At 38.8% G+C, this 26,338-nt stretch overlaps 1 protein-coding gene across 1 annotated transcript; it reads right to left on the bottom strand.

The window, feature by feature from the left end:
- GNAT3 (G protein subunit alpha transducin 3) lies at positions 1–26,338 on the bottom strand. Its single transcript, XM_009477942.2, has 8 exons — positions 26,221–26,338; positions 19,500–19,542; positions 14,427–14,568; positions 10,254–10,411; positions 6,222–6,350; positions 1,884–2,013; positions 1,524–1,677; positions 1–191 (listed from the first exon to the last, which is right to left on the bottom strand). The coding sequence occupies exons 1-8, from the start codon at positions 26,336–26,338 to the stop codon at positions 1–3; spliced, it is 1,065 nt and encodes a 354-aa protein (XP_009476217.1).

Raw genomic sequence — 26,338 nt, 5'->3', positions numbered from 1 at the left:
CTAGAAAAGCCCACAGTCTTTCAGATTTTCTTTGATTATTATGTCTGTGACTGCATCAAATACAAACTTGACATTCTGGGTGTCTGTGGCACATGTCAAGTGAGAATATATCTCTTTATCTTCTTTCCTTAGGTTCAAGTCCAGGAATCGTTTCTTGATGTAATTTCCAGCATCTTCAAATGTATTTAGTCCTAGCGGAGAGAACAGTAAAAGAAAGAGAAGACACATTTCAACTGGTACTTCCTCACAGCTGCTAAGAAACAAGAATTCTTTTTTCTGCTTTTTTCTTTCTTCCTTTTCCTTTTTCCTAAAGGGAATTAACTTAATGCATTAGGTATGAAAATTTCGTATCTAAAGTGCCCACCTAAATTTAAATTTCAATGCCTAACCAGAAGTCTGCATTTCTGAAGTGAAATGCTCCTGAGTAAGTCAGCGTGAAACAGTTAAGGACCTTAGTGAGAGACCAGAAAGTGAGAGAAACAGAAGAAAAAAGGAAGGAGCATAAATTCAAAGGGAATCAGGTAGATAGACAAAATTACAAAAACTAAGAGATAAAGAAATGAAGAAGGAAAAAGGGAAACATTCAGATGCTTATATATTCGGTCATAATTTCTTCACGCAGCTTTTCTGCCTTTCGGTAGTACTCCTTTAGAACACAGAGGTGTGAACACTGGAACCGCAGACTCGCTGTAGGTCTGGAGCAGGATGAGTCCTGGAGGCAGGCTGCTGCTGAGAGCCCTTGCTGGCTCTCACCCTGTCTGAAGCCTCAGGCAGTGTAAAGTGGCGTAGCTCCCCTGAGTCTAGCACATAATGTTTGATTATCCCAGAGGAATTTTGGGTTGCTGTGTTGCTGTGTCCTGAGAAAGGGAGTGAAGGGGCTGGTTTTCAGGAGGTGCACAGAACCCATCTTCTAATAATAATATTGCTTTAAGTATGCTTCATTCTGGACACTCCCTATCCCAAATACATTAGGTTAATACTAACATACTGACAGATTTTGGCTTTTCTCTGGCACTTTCTGACATAGCCTCATATATTCTCTTGCATCAGCTGGGAACAGCTGGGTTTTTTTAATTTCCAGTAGACAGTACTGTGACATACAAAAAGAGGCAGACTTCCTTTATGGAATGGGTGTTCAAAATAGGGATAAAGAACTTGGATTCAGTTATGGTGTGTGTGAGTAATAAGCCACTGACTTGTACTGAAATATTGGCTGGGTTCATCACGCTTCAGCCATCGGCAACTTCTAGTTCTCTCAGCTTCCTCTACAGCCAATGGAGAGAAATAAGCATGTCCAGAGAGAGATGACCCCACCCTAGGATAAGCATCATGAGTAGGTGAGATTAACTGGATTCTGGCCATGCCTGTCCCATACCATTCTTTTGAGAAAAGCTAGATGCTTAGATAAGGTGCTTAGTATTTAAATGGTTGCGTATAGGTGACCTGAGTCAAAGTCTCAGTCTTTAATGCATGGCCTACACTAATCATCTGAATATATTTTCTTCTGAAAACCCCAAACTTACCATTATACTCAGGAAAGCAGATACTCAGATGAACTTTTCTTATTTTCTCTTGAAAGAGGTCTTTTTTGTTTAGAAACAGCACAATGGAAGTGGCTGCAAAGCACTTGTGGTTGCAGATGCTGTTGAACAGCTGAAGGCTTTCATGCATTCTGTTCTGTTGAGATGTAAAAGGTAAACATGAGAGACTGACAAATCTCATCCCCATATGCCATTTTTACTGTAATGTTCTTTACTGGCAAGAACCGATACAGCATAATAGCCTTTAAATGGTTATCAGGGAACAGGAATAGTTCTGATACGCCATCAGAGAGTACATTAAAACTCAGCAGCAAAAAGGGTTGTTTGTCTCTTCTGACTCACCACATCTTTATCTTCCACCAGAACCATGTCATAAGCACTGAGTGCAGCACAGAATATGATGCAAGTAACTCCCTCAAAGCAATGAATCCACTTTTTTCTCTCTGATCGCTGTCCACCCACATCAAACATCCTTTGCAGAAAAAATAACATACGTACAATGTAAAGTGCTAACTAATAAGGTTGTAGTCATGCTGTTAATGTGCATAGTGCAACTAGAGATGAATGACAATCAAATATCCAGCTTTTCCAAGTATTGGCCAGTTTCTATCCCAACAGGTCAACAAGTACTATGTATTATTTATGGCTTTGTAGTGGGCATAAAATGAAACATAAAGGCTTAAATATCTGCATTAGGAAATACATTCAGTACTTTCAGGTGGCACTCCGTGTTGGGGAAGTGGGACTCTGCATAAGAGCTCAGTGCAGGACTAAGCCCTGCAGGGTGGGATTTGTTCAGGACAGAGTTCATATGTGAAACACTGAGAGAAGACCCTCAAGTCCACAGTCATTTGTTACTTCATAGTTTTGCTTGTAGTGAACTGACACGTTGATCAATAAGGCATGTGACTGGAAGCCAGTCATGGGCTGACCCACTGGTATGTTTAATTGGCTGGTGTAGATCTATATTTAGTCATCTATTCATTGCCCTGGCGCGATCCCTTAGCTACCTGTGTAACTGCAGCATGTGTCTGGGCGGGGGATGATCTCCGCCCTATCAATCTCATCAGTTGGTGTTTAAGCAGCGATTCATGGGGAGCAGGAATCCCTTCAGCTGTAGAGAGGACATGTAGGGCTGTCATCCTCTGCATTAATTTCCTTCAGTCTTTGCCAGAAATGACTACCGTTGGGTGGAGTCATATGAACTTTTTATGGACTCTTTACATGGTGTCCAAAGCCAACCGAGGTTGCCTAGCTAGGACCTACTTAAGGCCCTACTTAGGGCCCAACTGAGATAGAGCTGTCGTCAAAGCTACCATTGTTCCGCTTAGCACTAGCTTTCAAAATTCCCACTTATATTTGCAGTTCCTCAGTGATAAGGGAGAAGGCTTTCTTTTCACTATTTTTCTGACATAAAAGGTGCCAAACATGGACATTTTTCAAGTGCATTATAAAGGAAAGAAAACATGTAAAAAAACAAATTTATCCTACCCTTACTTTTTCTGTTTCCTTGTGTGCATGATGACTTTTCCCTGTGCTACCTGTTGTTGAACTTAAAACTGTAAAACCTACTCCCCTGTTGCATTATGCCTTCCTTCAAGAAAATGCATTATATCTTACTCTCTGGATGTATCTCCTGCAGTATCTGAAAATTAAACACAACTCAATTTTTACAGCAATGAAAATATTGGGATTCGGTATGAAAAAAACATGTCAGTAATAAACAGAGCAAGAATAATTTGTTACTGAAACACCATTTTTTGTAGTATATTGATCCTGTTTTCTTCACCTTCAGCAATGCAGCTGATGGAAACTAAGGTTATTGTTTACATTTTTCATCCTACTTAGAAGAAATGAAACCCTTCCCAGTGCTCATGATGAACTGTTTCTGCAGCTGAGGAGTAATTAGAGAAAATGATTTTTTTTCTAGTGCATTTCATCTCTTTGTCTGATCATTGGGTGTCTATAAATGTGAATTATTAGGAAATCAGGAAGCTGTTGTGGAGCAAGATTTTGATAACAGTAATGGCATTCCTCCAAGCGTATCTTCACTGAGTTCAGTATGCCTACTGAAGGGTGAGGTCAGTATGAATAAAGCATCTTGACTTTTGGCTGTGATTAGTGCCCAGAAGTCACCTGCCATTACGTGTCTCCCTTGATTTGTGGTATGTAAGTCTGAAATCAGGGTAATGGGGGGGGGGGGGGGGGACGGGGGACCTTCAAAATTTAGTCTGCAGTTTCACGAGCATACATAATCATGTGAATCTGTATTCACTTCTTGCAAGCTTTTAGCATACGGCCCTGTGAATATTCATGAGAAGACAGTTAAAATAGGACAAGATCAAGGCCAGAGGCAATGCTTAGGGGCAGTTTTTGTTGTACTACCCTTAGTCTGCTTAGCTCTTCTCATGTCAGCCCAGAACTTAACATATGCACATGTAAAACAGAGTCCCTCTGTGAGTGGTAGAAAATGTATTTCTTCTTCTTTTACCAAGACAGCCAAAGTTAGTCTTGAAAGCTCTATATTTTCCCAGCACTGCTCTTGGAAAACTTAGCTACAGATATGGGACTAGCTGTATATTCATTTTTCCTAATGGTACATATAGTGAGACATGAAGACTAAAATAAAGCTTGCCTGATTTCAGTCAAACTCTTCCTAGCACATCAATGGAAACAACAGCAGGAGAGGACCTATGAAGATCAGACCTTCCTTTAAACATATTTAAGTATGTTCTGAGCTCTGGAAGTCAAAGTCAACATTAGTGAAATAAATTGAAGAGCACAAAAAAGCTAAATTACACTAAGCAAACAAAGTAACCACTAAGAAGATAGCAAATAACAAGAGGTGTTGTCTGTGCAGCTGTAATGCAGTTCCCTGGAGCACTACGGGGATTTAGACTTTTACTGCACAGCTACAAAATGTTTTCTGCCTCATTCAGTTCAGAAGAGGGACAAGTGTTTAGTGAATGAGGCATCTGTTCATGGTTTTCTTTTTATCCATGTATGGCTTGTGACCCCAAGCCTCATCTAAGTACATCAACCAAAACTCACTCTGAATGTGGAAGTGTTCCTCTCTTTATAGATGTTTCTGTGGTACTTACCAAACTAAGTGCAGAGTCATCAGGATCCCCCAGCTGTTTTGCATTGCTCTGGCAATGCAAAGTAGCAGTAACTGGCTGGTTAAGATGGATTTATAGCTGCTCTGCATCCCTATAGCAGCTCAAAACCCTCAGACTGTTTTGTAGTGCTTTTACCTCATATTACTTAAGTGCTTAAAACCACCAATGAATTTACTCGCATAACACTACTGTGATGCATAGCAGAGGCTAAGCACAGTGGTTTTTTGTGTTTGTGGTGGCATTAGTAGCCTTCCTCTTGTTTACAGACACTCAGGTAACTTAGTTCTCAGTTGTGTTGCATTTCAGTTGGACCTAGACACCAATTCTGATGTTCTAATATCAGGACTAGTAGCATTCATGTCAAAGAGGGTTTGCATTCCAATAATTTCTTTCTTCACTCTGATTTTGTTTTTTATTTCTTGCATAAACTGTGCTTGTAACTGAAGGTGCTCGGATTTCCAATGTACAAAGCTGTCTGGAAATACGTTAATCAGAGAAAAAGAAGATGATGGCTGTGACATTGCACCGTAGTGTTTGTGGGTAAGTGCTGCATTTTCATGAGCGATCAGTGTATTAATAAGTGATAATAATTTATTTGTAGGGCATGTACTTCAGAATCTTATTTTGTATATGTAATCTCCATTGTGTCAAAGCATCTGTGTGGTAGCATAGATGGCTTGAAGGATGTTTAGCTGCCACATGAGGAGAAGAAAAGAAGTCCAATGAAAAATGTAAAAGTTATAATCCTGGTCCTTTATACTTCTGTCTATCTCTACAGACAGTTTCGTGTCTAGACTACATTCCTCAATATGCACCCCAGCCTTTAAGTTAAGAATTAAATGGAATTCAGGCCATAGAGAAAAGCATTATAGAACACTGAAACTATCATAATTCATTCCAATACATTTTCATGTGGAAATAGATGTTTTTAATTTGTTCACCAAGCATAACAAAAACTTGAGTATCTGAAAGTGTCAATTAATTTCAGTCAAATTTCTCAGAGATATTATTTTCAAGATTTTTTTCTGTATATTTTGCTTTTCACCTTAAATGAGCATGAAGGCATGCATGCTAATAGTGAAATTTCCCATGGGACAGATTTTTTTTTTTTTTTTTTTTGCCAACTGTAGTGCATTCCAGTGTTAAGAGCAGTTATTTCCATTCTCAAAAGAAGAGAGTGAAAGGTTGAGAGTGCATGCAAATTAGTAGTCATCAAATGTTTTGCATGCTGTTAAGGATATTTAGGTAGGCAAATTTCATAAATGTCACAAACAATTATTCAAATGGCAAGATACAAATAATCCTTTTTAGACACTTACATATGTAAAAATGTCCTTTTAGAACCTGATATTCTGAGACCCCTTAATGATCCATTATATGCTTAAAGTTGGAGTACTGGTACTAAAATATCTTGCTTTTTTGGCTGTTTCAAAATATTAAATAAGAGTGGATTCAAGGATATCACAATAGGATTACCAATATTGTAATAGGTCAATACCTTTGGAACAAAATACTTAGGAAAGATAAAGCTACAGAAAACTGTCAAATATGGCTTTCATACCTGAAGTTCAAATCCTTGAAAGAAAACTGAGTCTCTATAATCCCAGTTGTTTTCACTCGGGAGCGCAAAACATCTTGCTCACTAGGCACATAGTCTGGCATTGCTAACCTATTCAAATCATTGAGGTAACTGAGGAGAGTAAAAAGAAATGGTGATTGGTAAATTCAAAAGGTGAAATGTACATTACATAATCACTTCATATTGAACAGCTTTTAAATATTTTATGTAAATTACACATTTTAATACATTACTATTGGTTTTTATACAACCTAGATCCACAATCCAGGGTGTTTCTTTTTTTCCTTTTTTTTTTCTTGTATATAGAAGTGTAATTAGTTGTATATAATAAACATCTTTCCGAGAATTTCAGTTCAGGAAAACTCTTATTTTCCTCAAGGATGCTAAAAACCCCACCTTATCAGGAAAGGAGTTTTCTCCATTTGCTTTCAGCAGATGGGAATTGACACCACAGGGGAAGAACCACAAGCATCTTTCACAAGCAGATTGACTAGAAGTTATTGCAGCCTATCAGACCTGTTGTAACAGTATCTTCCTTCTTAAGTGAAAGTGAGGTTTTAATATTTTGCAGGAATTCACATTTAAGGGCTGTTTTCCCTGCAGACCTATCAGTTTACAAGAGGAAGGCACATGATAATTTAAAACCCCTTATTTTGTAATCAAAACCAGAAGCTTCAGTGAAGCTGAGGACCCCCTATGTTAGTATTCTCACAAGCCCCTAGAAAAGAGTGGATTATCTGGTTTTATGTCTGGCATACAGAGCTAAAATCTGCATGAAATGAGAATTCAAACCGGAAATTTGAAGCCTGTTCTTGTCCTATCACCAACCCTTCTCCTGTCTCTTCCAGGGGCACACAGCTGGACAGAGCCTATGAATTCTACTGGCTGGTCTAGGAATCTGTTTAAACAGGTTATGAATTGACAAAAGGAAAAGAAGAGGTGATGTCCGGGTAGCTTCCTACCTTGTAATTACTAATATTCAAATAAAGAACAAGCCCAAAAGCAAGAAACCACATACAATAGTTGAAGCATTTTCAAGCTTTCTGTGTCCCAGTTGGCACCTTTCCATTTGTAGCTTCTGGTCTCTGACAAACAAAACACAGTCTCTCTAATGTTTATTAGGCTTCATGCCTTTTTTTTTTCTTCTCTAACACGAAGTCTGCCCAGCATGAAGTTCTGCTGTTCAAGTTTAACCAGACAGCTACCAAAACAAACCTCACAGCTCATTGTCCTTGTCTGCAATGTTTAATACATCTATAGGTAAAAAGAACCCATAAAAAAAAAAAAATTAATTTAAAAAAAGCTGGAATCTTCCATATGGAGATTTGTAAGTAATGTTTGGAAATGGGATTTTCTTATTCTAAGTTGAATAGAGTGAATCCACTCAGCAAGGAGTGCTGAAATTGATCTGAGTAATTCAATGTCTGCCCATTATTTGAGTCCAGGAAACAATCTGTTTTAAAAAAAAAGTAATATAGCTCTGGTTTTCTGAGTAGGGCCTGAGGCAAACTCATCTCAGCTCACCTTTGTGGAAGGCAGAAACAAAAGACATTTTGCAATTTATAAAGCATGTACGCACTAAAATAAACACTTGTAGATAAAATTCATTATAAAGATCTAATAGTTCTTAGTCACAAATACCTAAATTCAATTCAACATAGCCAATTGTAATTGCATAAAAAATTAGACCAAGTTAATTATCTAGTTAATGGATCAAGGGAAGCATCTTCAGATTCTTCCTAGAGCTGTAGGCAGCTCCTAGGGGACACTCTGCAGGCCAGCTCTCCGCTGCCAAAGGAGGGAACACAAACTATTAGGTTAGTCTAAATGCCTAATCTTTCCTTGGCTTGAATTAGGTGACATAAATCCTACCCTGAGAGGCAAACAACTGAGCAAGCAAGAAGCACCATATACTGCTGGTAGCGGTACAATGACATTTAAGGTCACGATTTATAATCCTGATTTTGCCCCTTCCTTACCCATCACTCCATCTTAAAAAAGGATTAATTCCAGGTGAGTCTAAGGAAGAAATTCCAGCCAAATTGGACATACAGGGGATTTTCTGTTATTCAGAAGATCTCATTTTTTCAATTAAAACACACAGAGGAAAGACAGTCATCAAACTTATTAGCATAAATTAATAATGAAAAGACTCAAAGTAGATAACCTCAGAAAGTCAGAGTTTACACAGTATAAATCAATACTTTATGTAGGAGCTGATTCACAGCAGCTGAGAAGCGGGGTTTTGGTTTTAAAAGAAGTTGAAATGTAGCATAGATGGTTGATTGACTCTAGCTGGTTTTCAACTGATCATTAGAAGCCCAGCAGCAAGGGCAAAAATTAAGTTGATTTTAATGGTTCAGAGCCAAAGGCTAGATTTTCAGAAGCATCAGGTACCTAAAAATGAAGACAGAGGATTAGGATTTTCGGAAGTGTTGAAGCGGATGAAAAGCATATCACTGTTGTTTTTAATGTAACTCTAGCAGTAAATAATGATTATTGGCTCCTTTACGGTCTGTACTAGCTCCCTTAAATACTGAAACCTATTGCAGGTTAAAACATGACACAGCCCGTAACACTGAGAGGGAATTACTTGAGACTGTCCTATCTTCTTTTTAGGAAACAAAACCTAACCTGCCAGGCATAGTGTACACGCTGGAATGTTAGCTTGTAAACAATTAATTTTTTTTTTTTTTTGCATTAGGGTTTTTTGTTGTTGTTTGGGTTTTTTTTTTTTAATTTCAAGAAGTGTTTTTCCTTTTAAGTGTGATGACTGACTTGTTAGGGGCTTTTACAGCTGGGAACTGCAGTGTGGCCCGTCGGAAAGGATATGTTAGGAAACAAAAGATTGCTCTGTAGTTGTTGCCAAATCAGGCACAAATCAACACAGACAATATTTTCTTGGTTTAGGTATCTCGCAGAAAGGTCTTCATGTTTTGAAGATACAAAGAGATGAAGAATTTTTAATAATTTGATATACATCCCTTCTACTATCTATAATTAGTGAGCTATTACTGCCCATTACTGCCTTCAGTTTGCCTGGCTCCTGGCCCAGACTTGGATCATGCCTTTCCCTGCCGAGTAGAAGGGACACCCCAACACCTGGTGAGGTTTCCCTCTGCAGGTGCCCTCAGCCTGTAGGAGGAGCTGCAGGAGCAGAGAAACCTCCAGCTGCAGACCTTGGAAGATGGACCTCAGCTGGAACAACCCTCTGCCCCAGGTCTAGAGTCAGACTTATACACTCTAGGAAAACTCCAGCCCAGGTGACACCGCCCTTCTGGGTCTTGTATGACCTTAGGGAGAAGACAGCAGAACAGGACCACTGCAGCCTGCAAGAACAGCTGTAGAACCAAAGCAAGCAGGGACTCCTGAAGAGTCTGAGCTTACTGACTGTATCTAAGCTAGGAGATGTACTTCAGCTGATTGCTGACCCTTTGTGGAGTCGGAGCTGAGCAGCCCTAGTGTCCTGCTTATGTGCCTGCCACCTCCCAGGCCACAGGAAGGGAACTGGGGCTGTCAGCTTGGAGAGTGGCCGCAGCACTACTGGCCAAGAGCAGCTGGATGCTGAGACCGTAACGGCTTGGCAAACAGCTGTCCGTGCAGCCAGATTAGTTTAGAGAAAACTTTTTATGGTTTTCTCCAGACTTCTGTTTAGCAACTTGAAATTTAGACATTCAAAGTACAACTCTAGGTAAAACCTAAGCTGTTTCAATTCACCTTTTCCCTCATTTTGTCAATCTTAGAATTACCTAAAAAGAAAATAGACTTTTTTTTTTTTTTAACAGTTTAAACAGTCTCACAGAAACAGATTGTTCCTTGTTTTCATGTTTCCTTCAGTTAAACATTTCTAATGTATTATAAACATTAGCAAAAAAACCTCATTCTTTTTCAGGTTAATGAGCAATAATTTTCATAGGCTGTTCTGCACGAAGGAGGATTCTTGTCGCAAGCCTTCCTACGCTGTCTGTTACGGTAACAGCCAGCTGTTCAGCACCTGCAGCTGGTGTCACCTACTAGGCTGCCGAGTCATTGAGCTGGTACTCCGCTGCCCTTGCGAAGCAGGCCTGGGTCCCACTGTCGCTCCACAGTTGTCTGATGAGTTCAACCAATTCAGAAGACATGTCGCCATCCTCCAGAGCTTTTGCCATGGCACACAGCTTCCTTTCATCTTCCTAAAGAGAAATTTCAGTAAATATTGTGCAAGCGCACTGTGTCCCTCCACCTCCTTGAAGATGTGCTTTGTTTACAATGAGTTGCAAGGGCAAAATTTCTCCTTTTCACTGATTTTTCCAGGTGGCTGTACTCGCCTGTGCATGTAAGCATCCTTTTACAAGCTCACTGCCCTTTAATTAGTGCCAAGGTTAGACTTAAATCATGATACACAGTCTTCCTCTTTTTATTGTTTTGTTTTGTTCATACAAGGGCTCAGTTTCATCTTCCTGTATGTTGTGGTTTAACTCCAGCCAGCAACTAAGCACCACGCAGCCACTCGCTCACTCCCCCTGCCCCAGTGGGATGGGGGAGAGAATCAGAGGAGTAAGAGTGAGAAACACTCCTGGGTTGAGAGAAGAACAGCTTAGTAATTGAAATAAAGTAAAATAGTAATGATAATAATAACAATATAATAATGATAACGATAATAATAATAATATACAAAGCAAGTGATGCACAATGCAATTGCTCACCACCCGCCGACCGATGCCCAGCCCGTCCCCGAGCAGCGATCCAGTTTCTATACTGAGCATGACGCCATATGGTATGGAATAGCCCTTTGGCCAGTTTGGGTCAGCTGTCCTGGCTGTGCCCCCTCCCAGCTTCTTGTGCACCTGGCAGAGCTTGGGAAGCTGAAAAGTCCTTGACTAGCATAAGCAGTACTTAGCAACAACTAAACCATCGGTGTGTTATCAGCATTATTCTCCTACTAAATCCAAAACACAGCACTATGCCAGCTACTAGGAAGAAAATTAACTCTATCCCAGCTGAAACCAGGACAGTGGAGGTGTTCACAAACACCTTCCAACGTGGAAGGAAGGCTTTTATTGTAAGAGAGAATACTGCAGTATCAAAAAGTAAATTAAAAGGGGTATTTAAAGCTTAAACATAATTGCATCAAAGCAGAAATATATAGCTAAGTATGTTTTTGAAGGTATCTGGAAGAAAAACTTTCTAGCTTTAGGCCACAGTGAGAAATGTGGCAAAGTGAATATAACTAGTGAATGCATTTCCATGTATTTTTTTATTTGGGGAAGAAGAAATGTGTAACTGAATAAAGTTCCAAATATTTTAAATGTATTATTCTGTAATTTCTTCCTTTTGCAGTCAATCAAAAAAGACTTTGAGTAATCTATTACATTAAAAATATTTCTTTTCAGTAGTTAACAGCTTAGGAATGTACAGTAAATAAAGAACATGATTAAAATAGGGTCATTTGATACACTGTCACAGCAGTGGATAATTATAGAATACAATTCCTTCCTAGCCGTATAAGTAGACAATTGAAGTGACTTGCAGTCAATAGTTGCAAAAGTATAAATGGATTCTGACAGACACTGTTTTGGCAGGGATTATGTTTGATTAAAAAATAGAAAGCATCTTCACTATAATTTATAACAAATTTATTTTAGGAATGTACTCTATGTCTCAATAGAAATTGCAGTCTATGGAAACTTTGTAAAAGCCAGAGACTCATCAAAAATAAAACACTGCAGGTTTTCTAAAATATGGGGAAATGTACTTTGCATGGAGAAAAAGAAAAAAAAAGGAGAAATAACCACTAGAGAATCGCCTTCATTTGAAAGAGGAAGGAGGACAGTCATACAATTGCCCTTCTATATTAAACAACGCTGGCTCAATTTACACCCCCATCCTCTTGCTCAGTACTGGGATCAGCAGAACTGAGTCATGCTTTCCCATGGGTGCCCCTCATTTGTCTCCAGGGCTGCTCTCCAGGACGCACACTTGTTCAGCTTCAAGATAAGAGTTGGAATGTTGTCTCCTTTGAGATATCACATATCATTTAATAATTATAGCTATCCTCCTACAGTGTTGGATTTATTGGTTGAATAGCCTACAATGAGAAGCCTTGAGCTCAGTGCGTCCATGTGTACGGTTAAATGTTCATTGATTATTACACAAAAGGTGGCAAATGTGGATTTTGATGCTCACATAAAAAAGGACGATAGCAGCAGATTCAGTTTATCATAACCCTGATTTATATAATATTTTGTTTCTCTCTGGCATTTAGACAGACTTCAGTTTATTTTCTTATTAAAAGTAGATTGCAATGGCGTTTTAGGAAGAAAAAAAATACCTCTCTCCCCAGAACAGATGTTCAAAATTATGGCACTTTCAGGACCACTAAGAGGTGTTTGCAGGCAGTCCTGGAACATGGATAACCCATGGCTTTCAGGCCCAAGATAAGCCCAGTCTTTGGGCTAGATGACTTTAAGCAGCTAAAACTGGACCAGAACACAGCAAGAACAAAGTCTAGCTGAAATCAAAGCTTATATCAAAACAAGTCAAGCTTATAAATGGCTTATGATTTTACAGAAAATGTAAGCTAAGTTTGTTTCTCAAAGAAAGGGCAATGTTTAGTGGCGATTCAAATAAATGTGACCAAAATTTCTGTTTTCTTTAAAACTCACATCCAGGTTGCTCTTACATAGTTCGGGAGGAAAATAAGGCAGGCACTGCAAATATTTTATACAGGTGTATTCAAATATATTCCTAGAGGCCTATTCTGCCAATGACAGTAAGAGTGGGATTACTGTGCTATAAATGATAAAGTTATAAAAGCTGTATTTTCTGCATTTGGTTATGTATAATGCTAAGAAATGAATTGGGCTATTTAACAAAAATTTTCAATGCCCAGTTCCCCAGGCTGTGAAACCCCTTGAAAATCATGTCTATGAAACTGGCATAGATGACAGATGATGAGTGAACGTGTATAAACCTCTCAGAAAGTTTGGCAGGGCTGAGAAAAGAGGCTGAAGTACTGGGGCACAGGCAGAACATGTCTCAATTAGATGGCAAACAGAGTCTGGACCATGTAGTGGACATTAGAGGCTGAGCCAGGACCTGTGGCTAGGTGCTGCAAAGTTCACCTGTCCTAGGCCACATAGACTGGTAGATGGGTCCTTATGCAGTACACGTGTCTATCACAATCGAGGAGATGGGCCAAGTTGCAGCATATTCACATGGGCCTATTTTCTGTGTGCTGCTTTTGGGCGCTGTTAAGTTTCTTTGAATGACTTGCATTCATGGACCCTTAAAAGAATACAGGAAGAAAGCATTTAGTTTCTATTTTGTAAATGACAGTATGAGCTTTAATAACCTCTGAAGCATTCGGTTATCATTTTTTAGGTCAAAGTACCACATGTCATGGTAATGAAATGTAGACTTTTGGAATAAGAAAAGCTCTTTCAGATAAGCAGATGTAATTCCCTCTAAGATAAACCTCTAGGTAACACGCAGAATTTGCCAAAACTGGAACCAGCTGATATTCTGACAGGCCTTTGAGAAATTCTCAGCAAGGTCTGAATTACAGGCAATAGACTAAATCATTGCACTGAGAAGAAGAGTGTGTGTTTTTCCTTTATTTCTGTCCCTGAAAAGCCAGCATGATTGCCAGAAGATAGCAGGTCTTCTTACTGTGGCTTTTCCTCTGTGTGCTTGTGCATGGGATTGCTAACTGTGTCAGGAAGGTCAGACTCCTTTTGTCTGCAGTGCCAATGTGCCAGTGCTGCATCCATACAATGGGGACATCTCTGCTCCAGGAGCAATGCCAAACTGAAATATTCCTAACATGTCTAGATAACCCTTCCTTACATGGCTGAGCCCCAAGGTTTGTTCATAAAAAGGAATTATTTATACATTTCCCAATAGCGATAAGTGACTGACTAAGCAGCTAAGAAAAAGCTCTTTTTTTTCTTTCTTGTGTCTTTGCAAGTTGAACATTTCTTTTCTAACAAACCAAATGGCAGTTTATGCAAAGGTTAGACCTGAGGCATCAGTCCTGAGAAAATAAAAATAAGTAAGGACATCTTGTCACGTATAATTCAAGCAGTACTTAGTGTCCACTGTCATAAAGTGAATACTGAACCCTCTTTGTTCTACTAGTCTCTACTATTATATTACAAAAAAAATGTATTCTAATGCCTATTTCAAGAGAAAGGGCATCATACTCACAATTCTAGCTGGGTTTTCATAACTGATTCCTAACTTAGTCATTGCTTTCACGATAGACAGGATAGACTGCACTGCGTTACTGTAAATGACAGGTCTGAACTCCATGCGTTCCTCGTAGGTGAAACCATCTTTATGGATGATCCTGGTGCAAAAATAGAAAACAATAGATTTATGGGATGCATTAAAGAAAACAAAAGTAATGAAAAGGTGGATCAGATGCTTTTGTGCTCAGCGTGAGAAAGAACTGAATCCATCTGGCCCTTGAAAAGCATTTATCAATGGTTGATCCGCCTATTCTGCTGGAACAGGTAAACAGCAGTTTCTGCAACTATGTGAAGTTAAATAGGTCCCAAATCTTTTATTATTGGAATCTCCAATGTTAATCATGGGCTGTCACATTGCTTGTTTAATCATTCTCATTTTTATCCAGAATCTTACCTAGAGTAGGAAAATTATTACAAAAAATATTTCTAGACTGTGAGGTATTTCCTCAAGAAAACAAACAAACAAAATCTTTAATATTTCTTTGTACATCGGTTCAAATTTCTCGTTATTGAAAGGTATTACTGTTATTATCTACAGGCATTGGGGACATACACATTACTCTAGAGGATTTGGCCTGTATTGCAGAGGACAAAGAACCTTAGCAGTCAAATTCAATTAATCTAATTCTGACAGAGGGATTATAATTTCATAATCCTCCTTGTCTGGAGAATGGCATGAGGTTAAAGTTCTCCAAGATCAGTGTGCAGATTATATCATGACTCAGAGACATCTTTTTCCGTGAGTTGTGAAAAAGGATGAAAACTTCACCCATTTTGGTATAACGTACTCTCAAAGAACAGACACCAAACTGCTTTGGCTGCTGCTGGTAACCAAGGCTCTATTCTTCCTCACCTCAGTTGTTCAGAGAAGAAGGCCAGGTTTTTAAATAAATAATTTCTGGGGTTTGGGCTTTGTTATTCATTCCCTGTCTCTGGACAGAGATACAATCTGGACAGAGCTATACAAGCAGAAAAGGGTGATGTGAAAGGATCTGACAGGTTAGCCCGGAATGAGTATAGGTGTGTCTTGGGGACGCTTTCCCTTCAAGGGGAGAAGTCAGCCCTGTCAGAAAATAATTCACTCACGCACACACACACAAAACCCAGATCACAATTGAACATATCTTAACATCTCTCTGACTTATGGATGTCAGAAATTTCAAAAGTTGCATTCTTGTGTCTGTATGAATATCATCTGCAGGAAAAAAGGGTTCTCTAAATGTTTCCCCAATCACTTCTAGACCAGGCAAATCTATAAACTCTGTTTTGAAGCTGTGTTTTTTTGAATGCTGTTTTCAGGATGAATTCAAGTGAATCTGCAAGATTCAAAGGAAACCTATTGAACTTGGGAGAAAGAAAAAGGGGAGCTGTGTTATGCAGTCTGGTATAATAGTGAACCTTTTTTGCCATCTACTGAAATATCCATGTACCCCTGTGTCAACGCAGTGATTTGAATGAAATAATAAGAATTGTTCAGAGAGGCTTATTCACCTCATGGTGTCTAATGTAGCTCCATGGTAGTCCACTGGATAGTCTGGATTGCTGCTTGGGGATGGCCTAAACAATGTCCTGTGTGTGAAGTGCTATGGAGCCCAGTGCTCCCCACTGGTGTAGGTGGCCTCCGTTAATGGGTCAGATCACCTTTAACAGCAAATAATTTCAGCTGCCGTCAGTGTTGAACCTTGCACTGGTATTTAAGCATATTCTTCTCACTCTTACCTTTAATACCTGTGAAAGCAGCAGCTTTTCTATAAATAATGGACTGAAATACATAGAAACTCAAACCCCATGAGGTACATGAACTTGGTTTAACTATTTTGTGTGTCTCACAGCAGTGCCTGTAACAGGATTTCTGGAGAAGATGGGTGTTTTGCCTGTGGCTGCAAAAATCTGGGACGAGAGAGAAGAAAAGGCCCTAACACAGTCCACAAATGGCTATTTCATATGTTGTTTTCATGCTTTCCCTCTGAAGAACAAAGGGAGGAAGAAAATATAAGATTCTGAAATAAAACTAGATTCTGTAATTACAGAAAGAAACCTTGGGTTTGCTTGGGGCTTTCATGGTTTTTGCTGTTTGTTTTGTTTGTGGGTTTTGGGTTTTTTTTAATAATATATTTATGTCCTCTGGAAGGTATGTTAGCCAGCCTGTTAAATCAGTAGTGAATTTTGCTGCTTTTATTAAAGATTTGTCATTCTTAAGGGAGGATTGTAAAACAGGCTGACATCTTGTATGGCCAGAAGGAACATTTTTAGCAAATGGAAAATTTTGTTCCCTGATCCTCCTTGCAAAAATAAACAACCTTTAAAAAATAAATGCAGGATGCTGAAGGCATGAGATGTTAGGCTACCAGTCATAATATCTACATTTTTTTTCTGTTGGAGGAAAAAAGTTAGTCTCTTGGGTTTTTTCCACACGAGGAGGGCTTCTCACCAGATAGGTGGAGTTGATTCAATCTCAACAGGCATGATGAGTTACCAAATATTTTGTTTCCTGCTTTTCATTTGCTGAATTGTTTGTAGTAGGTTTGTACTGCTAACTTAGGGCATAGCACAGAAATACTGAACCTGGTTTTAAAAAGGTTAGATCACACATTGGCAATGACCTAGTCAGAAGCACAGAGCTCCTGAGCAGCTTATTTCTTTTTCCTTTTTAGTTATCCGTCTTAACCTTCCTAGCCTTTTTAGGGCCTTGCAGCATATCTATATTTTGAGCATCAGAAAATATTTTTGCAAAGCTTAGTGGAAGGATTTAAATTTGATTGAAATATTCAGTCTGGAAAGAATGAGGTTTATGAATTAGAAAATTATGTTAATAGGAGTAAAATTGCCCTGATTTTGGTGGAAAATTGTATTTTCAGAAAAATTATTTCTTTTGTAAGCAGCTATCAGTCTTCTCTAGAAAATGTTATGAGAAAATTGATAACTGAAATTGTTTTTTTTACTGAAAAAACCCCCTTTTTTTTTAAAAAAAGTCCTTGGTTGTGACAGAAAGATGACATTTTATATGAAAAATGATAATTTTCATGAACAGTTTTCTTGTAAAATAATTCATAATTTGTGATCAGGTTGACAGCTCATAAATGCACAGAGCTTTAAAGATAACTCTCAGCTTTGCAGTTTTTTACCCCCTTCTCGATGCTGTTAACGGTTGTCAGCCTTCCTAAAGTGCTCAATTCAGAGGAACATCTTTAATCTGCTTCTGCTTGGGGAAGCTTTCAGCACAATACATTTCAGTGGTTTGCTGAATAAGGAGGGTCCCTGATTGGAACTCAAAACAGAAATAAAATTATCCGTCATTTAACTGGAACAAAAAAGTTAGCAAAGTATTTGATGGATGGTTCTGAATATGTCTTATTAAAAAATGAGCTGCATAACTAGTAGAAAATTGCTCTTATGACATAAAATTCTTTTCTTCACTCTTTAAAATGCATTGGCAAATATATGAAGTAGGACAACTTAAATTCAGAATAGTATTACTGATGTCGTAAAACAGTCTGCTTGATTTTTACACAGGAAGAGATTGGTACTTACAAAGTGGGGACATGTCTAAACAGTTGCAATTCCTGTGTAATTTTTTTCTGTATTTAGACAGGTCTAGGAAGCAAACCTGGACACTGTCTATTAAAATAAGGCTAGATACAACAGCAATATTTTAGCAAGTTACAGGGCAAAGGAGGATTTTTGCTGCCTGTGTAAGTATGATCTCTTGAACTCAGGTGGATTATCTGTTTAAACCAGATACATGACTGGTATTTTGGCTACCCTTAGAAGAATAACATGAATGGATTTAGTTTTAGACTGGTTTACTATATGTGAAAATATTGTGATAGTAAATTGTAAATGGGGACACACACACACACACAAATTTGACCTTCCTCTGAAGCTAGGGGAAATAAAGCTACTGACTTCAATCTGTGTGGCACCATGTGCACTTTGAACAAACATCTACAAGTATTCCTGTAGTAGATTTATCGTGCAGTCACAAGATCTTCCTAACCAGTTACTCAGTCCAAGTTTGAGCAGGGGTTTCTGCATTTGAGTTTGTTTTTTCCCAGCTTGACTACTGTATGAAAACTTTTTGGGTTGATGCTTTTCTTGCTAAAAGCGGTTCTCGTGACTGTCCCTACCCATGCTAGATGATGTGTAGCAGCTGCTCACTGTGTAGGCTGGTGGCTAAATATGTTCTCACCTGGCCTGTGGGAGACCTGAGAACAACCTTTCTGACCTCTGGCAGGACCTGAAATAAGTCTGTGGAGACCAAGAATGATCTACATAGGCACAGTTTGGGGGGGAAAAAAAATCCAACAAAACTTTGCACTATTATACAATGTAAATACTTCAATATTTTCTCGCAATACAGTGAAATCAAATTAAATTAGTAGGGACCAAATTAAAATTGAACAAAGGCAGATGATTCACATCATATGTAATTAAACTGTGGAATGACTTGCTGTAGAATATTGTGGATGATATTAGTTTACATTGGTTCAAAAAAAGATTCAGGAGAAATGTAGGCATGAATTAACCAAGACTTATTAAACACAGTGGTACCATCTCTGGTTCAGGATGGTGCCTGAGTCACAGATCATCAGATACTATCAGGGTATCCAGCGTGAATATTACTATGTGTTTGCTTGTCTGGTTTGATGATCTTCTGGAAACATCCTTCATTCGCTACTGCAGGAGACAGGATACTAGGCTAGGTGAATCTACCACGGCTGGTTGTCTTATACGTTTGTGTTGTCACTACAGTACTGTAACTGTACTAAAACTGATGAAAAAGCTTCTCCGGTCTTTGTGGAGAAGTTGGACCAGTGCATGATTTGATCAGACAGATTTGATTAGCAATCCAGCTGTGTGTCTTAGCCACTTCATATTTTTCTTTATGTGGTTGAATGAGAACTTGATTTGAATTATGTTTCTTTGCATCTTATTCAAATAAGCATAAATATTGCAATAAGACATTAGCTATATAGCTTATACTACAAATACCAGATTCAACAGCTGATATGAATATTCATATACTTACTTCATTTGCTTTACAATAGTGCTTTTTCCCGACTCTCCAGCACCTGCAGAAGGGGAATGTTGAGAAGATGTGATTGATACATGAATAAGTACCAAGTATTAAAAATAACTCTCTGCAACACAGAATTTTGTATCTATGAAGAGACATGCAGATGTTTTAGATCACTGTTGTACTAACTATAACCCTTACTAGTGTCCATTCAGACTTAAAAAGAATGAAATCTTGGTAAAAGCATTAATTTTGAAAAGGAAAGGGACATTTAAAAAGAAAGGAACATTCAATCAATTAAGAGAAAAATAGAGACTTTAATTATCAAGGAAATAAAATATAGGTCATATTTTGATTTCACCCCCACCAGATGGGCAGAAAGACGTGAACAAACTACAGCTTCTGACAGTGTCCCTTCATTGCACGATTTGTAGCTGCTCATTTAACAAGCACCATGACCTTTTGCAAGCCAAACCATACAGTTCCATGCTCTTCAACCAGCCTCCTTGAGCAACTGGAAAAACAGAGCGTGGAGACTTGCATGTGGTCTAGCTCATGATGCACTGGCAGCACATGAGCAAATTTATTGACGCTGGTGTTTTGCCAGTTCCTCAGCCCTGTGGTCTGCTATGAAGTTGTGTGGCTGGAAGTGGGAAACCTGCAGAGCAATGCAACAGAACCAGCTTGGGAATGATCCTGCAGGAAAACCCCATAGCTGGCGGGGAGGTACAGGCATTTGCTTGCACAGCCAATTGCAGAACTAAGGCATAGGTTTGGTCAGATTATGTACAATTAATTTGCCCTTCTTAGCTCATGCAAAGTGAGTAATCGCAATGCAGACCTTCTTCATTGGAAATCGGTGTGAGTGACTATCATCAGTGGTGAGGCTTGGCAAGAACAAGAGCCAAACAAGAGCCAGATTTTGAAAGCACCTGAAGAGAGGATTTCATTTTGATTGCAAATCCATGGGACAGGATTCATCACTGCTTTTCTTTTTGCAGATTATCATTTACCTCACTGGACGGCGTCAAACACTTTTGACAAAAGAGGAAATCTGGGGCATAGCTATTTTAACTGAGGGCTTCTCAGTGAATGGAACAAACTGATTACAGACTTTCCAAACAGATTTTATAAAGCTAATAACATTTAAATGACAGGGATTAATTTACTCAAATGAATCGCAACAGACAGCAAACCATACGCAAAACATTTTCTAAAGGCCATAATGTGAATGGCAGAAGGTGCGAGAGAAAAATGAGCCTATGCAAAATGGGCTGATGCTGCCACCTGCCACAGTTTGGAAAAAATGCAAATTTGCCATAGATCATCTATTATTCCTTCAATGCCCTTCTGAAGAACTTGGTAAAGCCCTGTCAGCAAGGTGGTGTTTGCTACACTTTTTGTAGGGAAGAGAGCAGGCTGTGCTGAGAACTCATATATTCACCTCATGGAAAGTTGCCAGAAAGCATAATACATAAATGAACCTCTCTTCCAGATCTGAAAGGCAAAGTTAAAATAGGGTGGGAGGCATAATTTGTACCTTTTGAGTACATTTTTCTACCTCTGCTCATCTTTAATTTATGATCCAGTAATGTCTTTATCTAAACAACAGATGACTCTCAGACTTTGGCTTCACTGCAGAGTACCGTGTTAGTCATAGCACCATTTGCACCCCAAGAAGTGGGTCAGAAACAATTTACTTTGCACCTGGTTCCTTTCTTCCTTCCCCGTCCTGTGCAGCCTGCTCCTCCAGCCAGGACCCCGGGATGGGAGAGCAGGGACAGGGCTGTGTTTCCACCTGCTGCAGTAGCCTTCCGCTCACAGAAACAGCAGCAAGAGTGCATCGTGATAGCCCTTACATGACTGCGCGGGGATCTGAAGGCAGCTTCCCTTTAGGAGGCAGTGAAAAGGCCAATTATAATCGAGCCCAGATTTTCTGAATAAAAGTTGAGAACTTAGGCCAAACTTAGTCCTGTTCTGAAGCTTGGAAGGTTTAACTGGCTTTTGAAAAAAACTCTCTGTCACTGAAGATTTATAGCTCAGCCTGATAGGGACCAGGGATAATAGCCATAGCCTGTATTTTGCATTTCACGTATTTAAGATCTTGCTTTTTCAAATTTACCTCTGATTTGTCTACCTCTGGATGCCAAGTTTCCTTGAGATGGATAAAGGCACAGAAAGCAAAGGCACAGAGATCTGGGTCAATGCCTGAAACTCTGGCACCACTTCTGGGAGCTGAAAGTTGTCCCCGCTGCCAGTAGGGCTGATGGAAGTTTGCTCCCATGCTTCTTCCCAGAGATCACTTTCACCATGCCCTGGGGCATGCCACATTCACCTTCAGCATGGGCTGTACACACAGCAGTCTGGCAGGCTGTGACCTGCCTCCCTTCTTGTTCTGGATATTTCAAACTGCACCCCTCCCATCCCAAGCCCATCGTGTTTCTGGGCACGCTGGGGCTGCAGAGGAGACTCAAGAAGCGCCGTGTGGCATGGCTGCAGGCACCGAGCTGCAGAGGAGCCGTCCACCGGCGGCCTGACGTGAATCGTCCTGCTGCTCTGGGACTGCCTGACCTCTTCCCTGCAGGCCACCAAGGCATATAGACAGAGCAGAAATAGAGAAAAAACTGGAGGCAGCTTGAAAGCCGGTGAGAATCTCTCAAATTCAAAGGAGAACAGAACCCAGGAACTCAGCTGTAACTTGACATTACTGGCTTTCTAAGCAGAATTTGTTTGAATGGTTGTGGAAACTGGGGAGAGTACACACCCCTTTCAAGGTTAGCATCTGCTGATCTGTTGAAGAAGGTTCTTTTCATACATTAAGCTGCTTTTGTGTCTCAAAGCAAGAGCTGTTATCTCTTTACAGTTATTATTTATGCAGAAGCAAAGGTTTGGTTTAGGAAAGTTTCCAGAAGTAAAGGTAAGAAATTTTAAAAACCTGCTGCCTGAATATTTTGTTTGAAACCTGTCACAAAAGCCACTGACAATGACATAAAACAGTAAAAAGCAGGAAAAGAAAATCTTCAAATTAAAATGAGAAAAGGTTACACACCTCTGCCTGAGCCTTGTCTGTGCCATTCAGAGCTCTGGAAACTGTAAACTAGGACGGAAATTATATCTTTCTGGTCCTTTTCCTAAACTGAACAAACTTTCTCTATGGGAGAAAGAAACTAGAGAAAAGATCTAAGATCTAACCTTCTTGAGGGAATAAGGTCCTTAAATGCTGCCCTACCCCCCAAAAAAAAGAAAATCAGTGTATTCTAGTCACTAGGATTATTGGGCCATCTTTGTGCTCAAGTCTTTCCTTCCAGTGCAGGTGTTAATAACAGAAACTTAAACCTGACTTCAGTATGGTAGTAACTGATTCATTTAACTGGTTTTAAATGTCTATACTATAAACTTCTACATTCAGACTACTTACCAGAGACCTCTTATAGTCAGTGAAGACAAATATTTGCTACTAAAACTAAAACAAACAAACCGCTTAAATTTTTGTCACCCCGAAGCAGATGTTTAAATTAAATGGAGTGAGTTTTGCTCTAAAAGCGAGTATTTCTCAGTAAAGTGAGCTGAGTATGACCAGCTCAAATGAGGGTGAGTTTTGTCCTGCCACTGAAAACTGTAGACAATGAGGCCATGGAGGAATACTTTGAAAAGAAATAAGTTCAAAGTTCAATGATCATTTAAACTGAACCTAAGTTCTTATTTCTGTGATACGTCACTGGGAGCATCAGCTGTTTTGGCCACATTTCAGATGTGTGCTGTACTTTGCAGACATGTAAATTGCAAGCTGGCCTCCTACAAAGTATATAAACTGCATGTGATATGGTAGGCAAGATATGGCTCTGATACAAAGGAACTTTCACCTTGGAGTTTGTTCCAGACTCATAAAACAATCTGATTTTTTTTTTTAAGTATATTTAGAGGCTAGGTTTGTGGACAAGGTGCGGGGGTGGGATGGCCTTGAGAACATAGGAACATCTGGCACAGAGAACTTAACCTTCCTGGCTCCTGGTCAACTTGTGAAGAATGGCAGAAAGTGACATAATTTTCCACCTCCCCTAGTTTATATGTGAAGTTTTTATGTGCATGTCATAGAAACTGTAAGTTATCACCTCAACACAGATAATGTGTTTGCCCAGATCATGGAACTTAACATAAACAAATGTGGTGTCTTTGGTTTCTGGATATGATTTCATTTTTGTAAAGGGACCTGTTGGAGGACGCAGAGAGGCCAGACTAGATATTTAATACTCTCAGGAAATGGTCAGAATACTTTTTTTTTACATATTAAGTGTAAAAGCATGATGATCACACTGAAAAACTTACGATATACATATCCATTTTTTTCTGAGTATTTTCTTCTAATCTGCCTACTGCGAAAGAAACAATGGTGACATCTAGTCTGTAATGTAGAGGCAACATATGGTCTGAATGAACAGAAACCTAGGACTAGGATAGACTAGGCTGGTTGGCTTGAATGGAGCTGCCCTTGATTTATGAAGTGTAGAATTTGAATAATTTCTGAGATCACCTCAGAGGTATGGAAAGATTACAGGCCCAGATCTGAACATAGTAGATTTAATCCTCTCCTATCTGGCCATTTCACAGGTTGACTATGGAAGGGGCTATATTATGCCCCTTATACATGTTGTTTCAGCAGCTGTGATTCCAGGTGTTCAAGAGACGCTTTCACTCTAGCTGTGCAATAGGCTCAAAACAGACTCACCTTTTATTCACCTCTTGCTTTTTTAAGAACAAGGAAATACAAGCTGTTAAGTCTATAATCTTTTTTTTTTCCCTCAACGTGTTTGTTTTACCAAGTCCTTGGTTCCTTGTGACTTGACATAACAGTTCCCAGGAGAAAAAAATCTTCCAAAACATTACCCACTGACAAATTTGAATCTTTATCATGTGACACAAATAAAGGAAGATACTATAGAAATATAAACTATGAAGAATACTTCAGCAAAAGTATTTCAGATTCTGATGATCATCTTGTGTCATGAAAAGAGTGCTTGTATAGTTGATGAAACTGAAATATGTTCAGATTTTAAATAAATGAACTACAAGTCTTTTTCATTTGGCTTGCAATTAATCTCAAAGTATTTTACTAAAGTTATCTTGAGAATGGGATATTAATATTGTCAGAAAAAGACTGATTATATATATTGGAAAACATTAAAAACCGAAGTTCTTAATACCAAACACATACATTTGTTCTGGGAGGGGTAAGTTAGTTTGTGTCCTAGTGTAAGACAGCCTCCAGTACTACTGGCAAGATATGAAAGCTTGAAGATATGTCATGAAACTGCTTATCTTATAAATTCCTCTTTATCTTATAAATTCCTCTTTATCCTATAAATTTCTCTTAAAGGATTTCTTACATCTTCCTCATGTATCAGTGTTGGATAAGGCCAGAAATGACAGGATGCTGGAGTAGATGGACCCTGGTTCTAACTCAATACGCCAATTCCTTTTTGTAAGAGTATACAGAAAGTATTGAAGCTTTATGAAAGTTTAAATGAAAGTATTATTCTGGTTTTTGACCAACTCAAGCTTGTCTCAGTAGGGGCAATATTTTGTGTTAATGTGGCACAGAAAATCTATGTATTCTCCACTGGACTGAAAAGCTTCGTAAACTGCAATCTGAATACTGATGGTACATAAAGTGTATCAGACTGCTACTTTCCTATTATTATTTGAGAAACCTGCATGGTTGTGTTTTTCTCTTTATTAATAATAATAGTTAGATTCTCAGCAGGTAAAAATAGACTTTTTGCATAGGATACAAAACAACAGAGTTAAGCCGATTTACTTTATTGAAGGGATCTAGCTAAGTCTGAATAAATGGCAGTTTAAAAGCATTTGTAAGCATTGTGGTTACAAAGGAGAAAAAATAGAAACATTTCAATGATCAAAGGCTGGTTTTCTATTCATTTGGTGAAACCAGTGTAAACTGTCATAGCAGGCATCATACTGTTAGAAGAAAAATATTAAGATGGTGGCAGTGTTATTGTACTCTTGGATATTTCTTGTAGGCTATGCACTACCATGGGAAAAAAGAGAGAAGAATAAAGCTTTATCAGGAAAAAAATAATTTTTCTTTCACCATTACACCCACTGGCTGTTCATAAATTGATCATAATGTGGATTAGAAGTAGTAGTCTGTAAGAACATTTATCTGTATTCATCTCATTTCATTACCTTCCATTCCACTCACCACAATATCATTTTTATACATCGAAAAAAGCCCTTCTAAGTCACTTTCTGCTTCTGTAAAAATGAAGTGCAACAGTTTGGAAAATAACCAATATCAATACCTTGTGACACCTGTGGATTTTCTACCTAACCAATTATCTCACTTAATCCTGCAAATGAATGCATATAGATCCATGAAAAAAAAAGGATGTCTGTGCTACATTCTGTGTAAGTAAGCATCATAACATTTATTCTAAAAGTAGGTACTCATTTCTCAAATCTTTTCAAAGTCAAGGATTTATAGTATTTAAAATTGAATACATGCAGTGACATGGCCATTTCCAGCCTGCTCCTTGTGACTTAATCGGTTGCTTCATGAGTGTTCACAACTAGAAAACATTTTGTGCATGTATTACAGGATTGTCTTCTTCAAATAAAATAGTGAGAGGTGGGAAATTCGCTGTACTGAAATGTAATTCCAGAACAAAATAACCAATCAATGGAAAAGCATTGTGAACATTTTTATTCTATTTACCCAATAGTAGCAGTTTGACTGTCCTGGCTTCCCTCTCTGCATCTGCCTGGAGTTTCTTTTCCAGTTCTCTGGATCTCCTGGCCAGCTCCTTGCTCTCAGAACTGGCTCCACTGCCCAT

This window comes from Pelecanus crispus, chromosome 1, assembly GCF_030463565.1.
Source record: "Pelecanus crispus isolate bPelCri1 chromosome 1, bPelCri1.pri, whole genome shotgun sequence".
Lineage (NCBI taxonomy): Eukaryota > Metazoa > Chordata > Aves > Pelecaniformes > Pelecanidae > Pelecanus > Pelecanus crispus.
The sequence above is the reverse complement of the archived record's forward strand: the minus strand, read 5'-3'. Positions and strand labels throughout refer to the sequence as shown.